At 37.6% G+C, this 11,980-nt stretch overlaps 1 protein-coding gene across 1 annotated transcript; it reads left to right on the forward strand.

Moving 5' to 3' along the window:
* Positions 1-5,033: 5,033 nt before the first annotated feature.
* LOC124406472 (sialin-like) lies at positions 5,034-11,054 on the forward strand. Its single transcript, XM_046881899.1, is given in 9 exon segments — positions 5,034-5,064; positions 5,982-6,265; positions 7,342-7,602; positions 7,725-7,809; positions 7,987-8,092; positions 8,236-8,500; positions 9,194-9,568; positions 9,691-9,945; positions 10,920-11,054. Coding segments are annotated over 9 exon segments (1,797 nt in total).
* Positions 11,055-11,980: the final 926 nt, after the last annotated feature.

The following is an 11,980-nucleotide window of genomic DNA, read 5'->3' on the forward strand; positions in this document are numbered from 1 at the left end:
CACGTATGACCATATGGTATGGCGGGTAGAGGTTAGCACGGGGTAAGGAGAAGTATCTCATACAGGTTTCAACTGGAAAACTGTCCGCCAAAAAGCAGCGAATAGTGGTTCAATAAGTGACCAGAATTCAAGTAATATTACGATAATAACATATTATTATGACGCGGTCAGGTTATGATTCTTCCGAAATTGATGTAATTGGCTGAAGTTATTTCATGAATGTAACTTCAGTTGCCTATCTACTGGCGTTAAGAGTAAGATTAACCGAATCCTCCCGTATAAGTACTGGGTGACACATATGAAATTGGTCGAGGGCATTTTAGCCATTGATTTTTTTAATCAAAATGGAAAAATGATGAAAGTAATGACTTGTTGATAGTATTAGTGCGGCGGGGAGTGTGATCGCCAGCACACAATTTGGAGAGAACCTAGATCTCACAGTTAATCTGTAGTTACATCATTGAAAAAAAAAAAACTATTTAAATTTCTACGGAAGCCTCAAGGCACGAGTTCTAATCGGACTTGTCCTATTTTTTTTCATTAACATTGATATACCCAAAATGACTTTAACAAAGCATGAGTACTCAGCGTGTCGAGATTCTTTTTCGGGCTGCTTTCAGGCCCAAAATATTGAAGCTATATAGGTATCATCACTGATTTTCTTTGGCTATACTTTACAAGATTGATTCCATGTATTTTTCCTCGATTTATTTTTATTGGCAGAAACTTGACAGTTTTCAATAACCACAAGTGAAATCCTACTTATGTACGTCGTGCTAATCATTACCCATATATTTTACATCGAATTAGGAAGTACAGGAAATGAAAATGCTCATTTGACTGGCCGGTTCGTAACGAAGGCTTATTATAAGGTGACTTTTGTTTGCACAGCTGTTCGGACCCGACGGCTTAACAGATGACGTGACAACAATTTCAAATTTTGTGGATAATTGAAAAATAACGGATATTGTCAGAACTGACACACTTCCATGCAGCTATCATAACTCGCAATATGTTACAAAAACAGGTTTAAGGAGATGAAAGCAACGGAATACGTTATTTATTACAAATGGAACGTGAATATGGGGATCAAATAACAGAACGATACTTTACACAACGGCTATTTATACAACTGAGAATTGACAAACGTATGTACAAGAGGTTAAAATGTTTTTAAAAGTATGACTGCTGCTGCTATTGAAGATCAAAAAGTTCTTAAGTTTTTCATGGTTTTAAATGAACATCTAATGCTGCAGATCCAGCTGTTCGGAGGATGATGGTTTGCAGGATTTGTATACCTTTCGGAGCATGTGACGAGAAAGGAATCGAACACAAATCATGTGGCCGGGTCTTACACGTGATATGTCGAAATTTTATGGAAGAACGATGAATTACTTTTGTTTCTTTTATACCGCAGATTTTACTACATAAGTGTTTAAAAATACGGCCATAAAAATTAGAAACGTGAGTGATAAACTCAGCAAAACTATCATGTGTAACTGAAGCAAATTAACGCCTTCGCATCATGACCTGGAATTCCCCAAAAATTTTCTAAAAATCATAAGAATAAAGAGCTTAAGACGCTTATAGATCAATACAATTTGGACAAAATTAAAATTTTCTTAATTAAACTAAGCACTGTCATGAGATTAACCCCTATAACGACTAGCTGGGATCGATTTTCTTCCGTGTAAAAAAGCGGAAAGATTTATTTAATTTCGAGTCCAATTAGTGCTCTACGGACGATTTTACGACCAAGAATCGAATGGGGTGGATTTATACCCCAGTCCAGTTTATTTGTAAACAAATTAAGTCTGTCGTTTACTTATAACGTATACACGAAATACAAGTTGGCTGTAGGAGCACGTAATATGTTGACAGTCAAGTCTATGTACCGCCCATGTACAAAATGATTAATAGCGATTATGTACAAGTTATTGCATTACTTCGACAAAGTGATTCTGATAAGGAGTCTTGATGCCAGGCAAATCCAATGAAACCGCGTCTCAAATAACCAAAACGGCTAAAGCTAAAAAATATTAGAATCTACAGCGAGCCGGCAGTAATGCAAGTATTAAGTTTCGACCACAACTCATGAGTAAATATTATTTTAAGTGAGAGAGTAGCCGTCGACAAGCAAACCATCTACGACCACGAAAATGCACAGTGGAATGAATTTAAAAAATATACTGATGCAAAAGTAAAGTCCAATTTTTACATGACCAACAAGCTATAAATTGAATAGAAAACAAACGAACTGACGCAAATACTTACAGGCATATCGAGACCCTTCTCAAGCTGAAAAACAAATATATGAGAGAGAGCCAACACCTAAAAAGTAGGTACACGAACAAAGTAAAAATAGACGTGTTACAGAAAGTAGTTGGTGGATCATTGGTAAATCACAACTCCCAGCATTGGATAAAGTCATCATGGATAGCAAACTTCAAGATGGTTCTCTGGAAGTTAACTAAGAAGATCTCAAGCGATAGGGACCAAATGCCGCCCGTAAATTCTGTTAACAAGCTCATTTAGGACAGTGAGAAAAGGGTTTCGGCCATAGCCAACCATTTCGCTGCAATCTACTTGCGAAACGATAATCTACGTAACCTACATCATAACAAGAATCTGAGCTATATGCGCAGCAGCACCCACAGATTTTGTGCAACGCTTCTTTACAACGCAAGGTTGCATTAGCCACGTGGCCCACAGAGGGAGAAAATCGAGTTTAGCGGTAAAAAGTCTATTGCACACGAAGCAAGTTATAGATTTCTTTGAAATTCGGTTTCCGTAGGTTTTTAGGGTCGTTGATTCTGAATCTGATGTAGAATTTCAGAAATTCAAAATGGTGGATGAAATATGATTGACAAAAATACTATGATCCCGAATTCGATCTCAGAACATGTTATACACAGGTTTTCAGGGTCGCTGAGATTTTCAAAATGCGAAAGACCAACCCGAATTAACTTGATGTATAGGAGTCTTAGGGGTCGGAAACACTGGCTTTGTCTTCGAGCATTCGAATTAATTGATAATTGACTTTTCTCTACTGTTTTGAAACGGTTGGATAGCTAATCTAGTGCCAAAAACGATGAAAACGGCGAACAGAAATTCTCAAACTGGCTTTTCCACCTGATAGACGCAGAGCTACGGGCTCTGATACGCATAAAAAAGTTCTTAAAAAAAAAACGATAACCAAGAAACGGTTTGCTAATGTTTGCCGGACTGTCAACTGTCGATATAAGAAATTCCGAAAAATTCATCTCTTTTCTCGTGTTATTTTGTGAAAAATTTTATATTCACGTCTCATAAACAGTGTCGCCGTTCTTCAAGTTTCATGAATTTTTTTCGATAAAAGCACAAGGTCAAAGAGAACTGGAGACTGCAATTTTCAATGCCTATCATTTGATCCTGAAGGCGCGTAAGCTTTTTTTTCATTCCACCGTTTCCAAGATCACGAAAGTACTGCTAGAAATCCTATTTTAACGGCTTGTTTTAGATAAAATTTATTTGTCTTGGAATCTCAATTGACTAAAGACCGGGGTTTGCTGTAACCCAAGATTTATCTCCTCGTTCTAAAGCAAAATCGATATTCTGATCTCATGAAAAATGAAAGAATTTATTCTATTCAAAAACCATTTGCAATTCACGAGATCTTTTATGAGACACCTTGGTGACAAATCGGAATTGGCTGAGAGAAGGACTAGAGATCGGAGACCTTATTTGTAAAGGATAATGATTTCGAAACCATATATCTGAGAAATCTGGAAGGATTCTGCACTGCTGCCAAGATTGGGGAAAAATTTGATAATGAAGTACTCGAAAATCGAAAGGGATGAGAAGTCAGGCACTGGTCGTAATTTTTTTTTAATACTTCGTATATACTGCTGATTTAGGTGAAAATACTCACATTTGCAGTATCTAAAGAATTGTGTCATAGGTAGCGTGCTCCGATATTGTGAATACAGAGTCAGTCTCTTCGGCTGTTCAGCTGGGGACACACGTACAAGTGGACTGAAAAATCAACTTAGCCGTCTCCAATGGAAATGTAAAATAATCTTCCATTACATAACATAACGATAAAAAAACTTTACATTACTATTTGAAAACAAACGACTACGTACTACGGACATAATTAATTTTTCTATGTATTTACACTTAATACCTTGGTGTGAGATTCTGATTCTGAAGATTGTGTAAAAATTACAAATTTAAACCAGTCATTTCTCAAAATCAATACAGACAGTGTCGAAAAGTTGAATTTAAGTTAACGTGCGTTTTTTGCAATTTTTTCATTTTTTTTCTCTTGTGATACATATAGCTAACTGAGCATAAGTGTCTCAATAGATTTTTATTTAATGATTTCGTCATCGTAGCCAGGAGAATTATCGTAAGTATTCTCACTTTTTCTGAACAGTCTAAGAGAGGGATTTAAAAAGGCTTATATTCTACCGGTGGCGAATATAACGTTAAATTATTCGTAATACTAACCCATATGTACGTACATAAACTGCACTCTAAAAATTAGTGGTTAATATTTGATCCGTTATTTCAACGATATATGCTGAAAAAGATATCGAAAATTTTTAAAATCCGCCGTTTTTTCTTTAATCGAATTTGAACAATTCTGCTTCAGGCGATAGCGAAAGGTATACTTTTTAATAATTTTTTTTTGTTCTCAAATACTTGAAAATTGAGGTATTAAATCGCGTAAGGCAGATTTACATAGAGGGGGCTTCAGGATTCCATACCAGAGACATTTACCATCAAAGATGAACAGAAAAATTTTCCGTATTACTTGTTAACTTCCTCTTTTATGGCTACGAATTCGAAATTATTAAATAAATTTTACTATGAAAAAAAAAAATTATCAAAAAATTCATTGAGATTGAAGACTGTCCCCTGAATTGAAATTTATTTTCGTAGGAAATTGGATTCTGTGACTATACAGTGAATCACTAGAAAAATCAACGAATCTTCAATTACTCATGGATGAAAAATCTGCAAATTCTGTTTAAATTTGCTAAATAATAATGGATATCGCACCGAGAGAATTAAAGGAGGGTAAGCGGTGAATTTTGTTTTTACTTAAACATTTTGAAGTTGAGAGGAATATCCTGAATGGCTGGCTGTCAAAAATCATTCACGGTCCACCGAGGTGATCGTCAACACCTCAAAATATTTATTACGTCAAGAATGTTCATTCATTGATCATGTTACCGTAAATATTATCGTTTTAACCTTAATCGGTCACACTTTAATAAATATTATAAATTATTAAAATCGCATAACGGTTACACTGGGTGAAATTCACGCCAGTTCCAGAAAAGTGATAACCTGGTGAACAATGAGTTCTAAAAATTTTTTCAAAATATCTAATATGTACAGTAGAACCTCGATTATGCGAAACAATTGGGGCCGAGAATAGGTCGGATAATCACAAGTTCGAATAATCAAAATGTAATTTTTTTGGAGACGGGATCATAAACAACACTTTTTTATATAAAGTCAGTGGATATGTATTAAATTTCTACATTCATATGAACGTGAGCGACAATGTTATCTTTCGTGCCAACATTCGCATAATCGTAGTTCTACTGTATTGTTTAAGGCTAGCAGCAAAAGCTCACTTAGTTTTCCTGGCCAAAATTGACTGTTTAAATATTGTAAATCATTGGAAAAGTTAAGCTAAAACGAAAATACAATGTTTTCGGTTTTTTTTCACAGAATTGATTTCAATCGAAAAAAAATGTGAAAGTCTATTCCTAAACTCTAAGGGCAGCTTCAAAAATTCTTAAGGTGAAATTTACCCAGAGTGACCAATGTTAACCAGGGTTAGACTTATTGCTTTCTCGAACTTCCTCGTTGGATCAATGTTGACAGATTTTATTGTAGTGTTACTGACCAGTCTTTATGTATGTTGGATATATATTTGTGGTTTTCAGAGTGCGCATAGATACGATAAAAAAGTCATTTTTCAGAGAAGGAATGTCTGTCCTGCCGAAATGTACTGTGGTACCTCGTTTTCTGTGGGTTCGCTGTCTACTATATGGTGAAATTGAACCTCAGTCTCACCATTATCGCTATGGTAGTGGCACCTCCGCTCAAGTCAACAGCTTCTGCACAATGCGCGTCGAATGAACAGCTAGAGAATTCCAATTCGTCCAGCCTGTGGACCAATGCCACGTCACTCACGAACTCTCGGGATAACAAGACCACAAACACCTCTATCACATCGTGGGACTTGACGCAAACACTGGAACCCGTCGTAGGTTATTAATTCACCTCTTATAGAGTCATTCGACGTTAAGAGGGACAGCCTTTGACTTCGATGTTTTCGATTTTGCTACCATTTTTGAACGGGTTCTATAGAATGAAGAACTTATCGAACAAGTTAAAACACAATATTTCCCTCTTCTTCCATACTTACACGGGGGTGAAATTCACGAAATAGAGTAAAAAATCGAAAACACATTCCCTTTGAAACGAATGTTGTTTGTCCCTTTGGTTGTATTTATCCCCGAGTCTTCACGTGGAAAATCATATTTATTCACGCGTACGCGTCACAATTATTGAACTAAAAAAATCTATGGGGTGGTTATCAGAGTAATCATCCCAAGAAAGCTGGAAGAGCCCATTTAAAAAAATGCATTCAACACATCTAAGTATAATTTTTAGATTATTAGCAAGATTATTTATCAGGGGGTCTTATACGGACAATATTATTGAAAAAAAAAGCCCGAAAATGTAAAAGCATATTTACAAGAGCTGAATTATCCGCCACGGCAGCCTCTTCGAACCCTTGGCAGTAGCCTGGTGGGTCATGTTCGATTAACGCTAACAATTTTGTATTGATCGTTTGAAATTAAGGTTACAGAGTAAAACAAACAGTATCAGATCAAAGAAAACGTTTACTTCTACCAATTGAAGATCGAGCGCAAAAATGTTTACTTATTGGCTGTCATTTGAACAGGAAAATTAATGCAAGCCGTGAGTGCTTGCTAAAAAAAATAACGTCATCTTGAATGTATGTATGTGGCGAGGCGCGGGAAAGAAGATTAAAAAAATGCACTTATTGCCTTTTTTCATTTTCCTCTTTGTTTGTTCTCCGATATGTTCTTCCGCTGAATCACCGTCTCATGGGTTGCAAAGTGTGCATGTAGCCGAACATAAAATAAACTAGACCGAGCGAAACGTGAAAGTTGCCACCATCTTACAATTAGTTTCGAGAGTGATGCCATTCCGTATGTCGTCCGCGTTTTGCATCGTACGGCATCAAACCAATACGTGACGTTGACTCATTGAGCATTTTTACTTGCTCTAATAAATATACATTTTCAGAGCCCGTCAAACAATCAAACCCAATCAACTGATCGTTTCTCGTGGAATGAGTACGACCAAGGTGTGGCTCTCGGTGCATATTATTGGTTTCACTGGATCATGCAATTCCCTGCCGGCCTCTTGGCACATCGATATGGAACTAAGCTGATCTTTGGATTGGCCATTTTTATCCCTGCTGTGCTAGGTTTCTTGGAACCGATTTTCGCACGCTATCATTTCTACACCTTTGTGCTTTTAAGAGCTCTTCAAGGTGGAGCATCAGTATGTATCTAGCTTGGAGGCGTAACGAAAAAAGAATCCGAAACTAACAATAAAATATTTAAAGGATACACTCACAGATTTTTGATTCCTACGCGTGTTCCAATGTTACGTCTTTTCTTCAGGGCGGCTGCTATGCCTCCATGCATTCTATGACAGCCAAATGGATTCCTGTTACCGAAAGAAGCAAATTTATCAGTGCGTATACCGGTAAGTAAGGAATAAAAGTGCCACGAAATTTTCTCATTTGTTAAAACAGATTATGATATAACCACACAAATTCAATATACGACATTCCCCGCATTTTCGTTCCACAACAGTACGAATCGTGGCTATTCGATTCGAACCCTATTCTCATGCATCTTTACGTTATTTCGTTGCTAGTAGGCGGTTCAGTGGGAGCAGCAATTGTCTACCCAATGTGTGCAATACTCATAAACACGTTTGGATGGGATTCAGTTTTTTACGTTACGTCAGCTCTTGGAATTATCTGGTACATAAATATTCTCTTCATTAAGTGAAAAATTTCTTAATTCTCCTATTTAACGATCGACCGAAACATTGTTTGAAATGTTTGAAAGGATAATTGAACATTATTGTAAGTCCTATGGTTCAGAAACGGAATTTTTTTTGAAGGTGCGTCGCATGGTATTACCTGGCTTTCGATACACCACAAGAACATCCTCGTATTTCAATGGGCGAGAAAACATACATCCTGGAACGAGTAGGGAATTCCGTAAACGTCAACACTTCTCGAAAAGTCCCATGGAAAGCTGTTTTGACATCACGTCCACTCTGGATAGTAACTATTGCACACATAGGCTTTATGTGGAGCCTTAACATTTTCAATTTGGGAATGCCCTCTTATTTCAATTATGTTCATGGATGGAACATTAAGGCGGTAAGCTTACTTGGATATCTTGGGAATGATAACATCTAATTTCAGCTTGATGGTTAGGGATGACCTGACATTGGCAAAGATTATCAAAAACCGCGCAGAATCAAGACTCGCCGATAAACATGCAACCAAATACAGTGCGCTCTCTCAATGATTCCATCATTTCTCTTTCCACATAAACAAACTTATTCCGATTTAAATACACAATCAAGTAAAACGTTTACATGAATAATTATGAATAAAAGAACGAACGTGTTAAAAAAATAATAATAAATTGAGACACAAGTATTTTTCCAGGCTACAATAAAATGTAATGAGAGTCTAATCGATGCAAACGATGTATCCGCCCGTGCATGAGAGGCTGGCCCTAATGAGAAAGCCGCCGAATATCCCAGGATCAGCGATCGAAATGTGCATTGAAACGACTTCACATTTATCGCGCACCTGTTCGTTCCAATTTACGATTCGTTACTTTTCCTCGCCACTCCACTTTTACTGATACCACTGCAACTGTATGACAATACATAAAATATTCAAGGACCCTGAGAAGCTAATATTTTATAGTTATTTCTCATAGTCGAGCAAGTTCTGCGGCATTCTTTCGGAGCGCCAGCCTTTCTTGCGCTTATTGTCAGATCTTATCTACTTTTCTCATTCCGAAAACGTACTGTGAAATCCACTGTTATCTTTTTACAGGTTGGCATGTTTTCGGCGATTCCTAATGTATTGCGAATGCTTATTTCCTATACATTTTCGAGTTTTTCGGATTGGCTGTTGAAAACGGAGAGGATGTCAATGATGTGGCTAAGGAAGTTGGCAATCCTTTTGAGTTGCGGTATTCCAAGCATAATGCTGTTGGGTTTGGCTTTCAGTGGTTGTCACCCAACCTTAGCCATCATAGCCATGATGGGAGGTCTAGGGTTGAGTGGTGCCAATTCCGCTGGAACGCTATCCGTCACTGTTGACTTGAGTCCAAATTACGCAAGCATTCTCATCGGTATTATGAATGCATTCGGATCAATTACTGGATTTGTAGCCCCTATGATGATCGGAACCCTGACCAACAATAACGTGAGTTTGAAGAAACAACCGAGAGATGTCATAATGGAATATTTTTTCCTGAACATATTTTAGACTATTCTGCGATGAATGTGTCCTCCTGCTCTGACTAAAAAACTCAACCTGTGTTACAGCAAACGATTGTGCAATGGCGCCTGGTATTTCTCATTACAGTTGCAATAGTGTTTTCAACTTGCGCAGTGTATATATTTTTTGGAACATCAAAAGTGCAGCGGTGGAACCATAAAGATTATGAAGAAGATACCGTAGAGCTTGAGAAGCTTCGGTCAAAAGTGAACAAAGTCAACAGTGAGGAAACGACCGCTAATATTTAGAAAAAGAGGGATAACTGTTCACACACAGAGCTCCAGGAATGCTCTATTGCCGAAGTAGATAAATGAAAACAATAACTATTTCTATTAATAAAAATGTACAGCTATCTCGTTTGCAAATCAAGTCATTATGATGTGACTATTAGATTTTTCTTAATTCGTTAATTCTTCAGCGAATAATAAATTCACTATTTACTAGCAACTCGGAAAATTTTCGCCCATTTTTTTTCATATATGACTGAATAATTTTGTATATAGATCAAAGCGTAGTCATGTCACTAAACATGCACCGCAATACACATCTAACCATTTAAAAAATAACGTGATCAAGTAGATGCAGTGATAAATAGATGCCGAGTCACGCTGAATATCATAGTTTAATGATTATTGCTTATAAATTTGTTTTTGGGAAGACGAGAATTAGACAAAATGATTTTCGAAACGCACCTAAATATTGCTATAAATCTACACTTAGAAAAAGTAAGGTACTGCTAATTTTACCATGAAGTTGGGCAAGAATCACCGCATCTATAGTCATTTTTCTTGCAAGTCTACCACTCGAAGGTTGACCGATTCGAAGCAATGATGTTGAGCCAACTGGGCGAAGGATTTGCTCCCTAATTTGAATTTATTTTACATCAACGTATTTAACTTGCTACAATTGTTATATAGCGCTTGAACAACAATAAAAAATGAAACAAATTTGAGACTGCATTTGTTAGGAATGGTATGGGTGCATCAAGAGAAGGCAATTGCCGTCCCTTTCTGTATTTCACTTTATTTACTTATGCGCCTGACAAGCCACACTCCCGGTAACCATCTAGAAATCGGTAACCGCGCAGAGAAAATTTCAACGGTGAGCGCTGACTGAAACAGCAAAGTATCAGGCCGCGTGGGGGAAACGATAAGCCGAGCTGCGCAGTAGAGGATGCGCACTTAACCGCTAATCGGGGCCCGTTCGTAGAGTATTTGAAACATAAACCTATCTGAATGTTGAGTTTTAATATGATTAAGCAAACTTCTTTTTACAGAGATTGAATCCAATGACCTCAATGGTCAACGAAGATTATTCTGCCGCTCTGGAAATTCGCTCGACTGCTTATAGCGCTGCAGGTCCAAGTTCGTCGACGAGATCAATGCTGCGACTGGAGAAGTCTGATCTTTAAAGGGTGATGCAGAAGCAATCAGTCATAAGTCATGGTGGATTTATTTGGTAGCGTAGTGAGTGGCTTTATTGGGGGTGAATTTTACAATGTTGCTCTTGCCTGTTCCAGGTTACCTTAATCATGTTATTGTTTGAGTACTCGCAGCGATCGGCTATGGAAGGAGATAAGATGTATTTACTCCAGAATTTTATTTTGAGCTCTGCTGTGTTATACACTCGTGTTGTGACTAAACTCTGAGCGCAGATCACTCCCGCCACTAGCCCTGGGAATCTTTTCCCCTCTCCGCTCTCCAGAAGCGTTCGGCTGCATCAGCGCATGGGCTCGTCTATCGTCGGCGCATGCGCTCGGTTATCGTCGGCGCATGCGCTCAGCCGTCTGCTCTTGCTTACCCCTTTTGTAACAGATCAAACTTGCCGCCTAAAAACCCTTTGTGGTTGACGACCTTTTGTCACCCGATGTGACAGGTCTATTTTTGATGTTTGATGACTTATCTTTCCTTTTTTATGCCCCAATTGCGCACTTACGCGCTGAGCATACGGCAATAGCGGCGAAGTAAGTAAATAAATTAATATCACTATGCACAAGCGATTAACGCGAAAACAACCGGTTCTTTGATTATTAATTAACGATTAAATAAGACGACTCTACTAGGCGTGTAAATAATAATAATACTAAATTTCCCAGGTTTCGGTCTGTCATAAGACTCTTCAATAGAAAGAGCCGGAGATTGACCTCCGTCAGTCGTTATTTCTCTCTACCAGCCCAAGCGTAGTCCATACTATACGTCAATAGTTCCGCCCATCAATTTGTGTACATGACTTCAAAAAAAATCGAGCACAATTAATTATTGTCATGATTTTGTTCAAGTATCATGTAGGATTACAATTTTATTTGGACTGTACCAAAAAGTTACATTTTTTCGTCCG

This window comes from Diprion similis, chromosome 6 (genome assembly GCF_021155765.1).
Source record: "Diprion similis isolate iyDipSimi1 chromosome 6, iyDipSimi1.1, whole genome shotgun sequence".
NCBI lineage: Eukaryota > Metazoa > Arthropoda > Insecta > Hymenoptera > Diprionidae > Diprion > Diprion similis.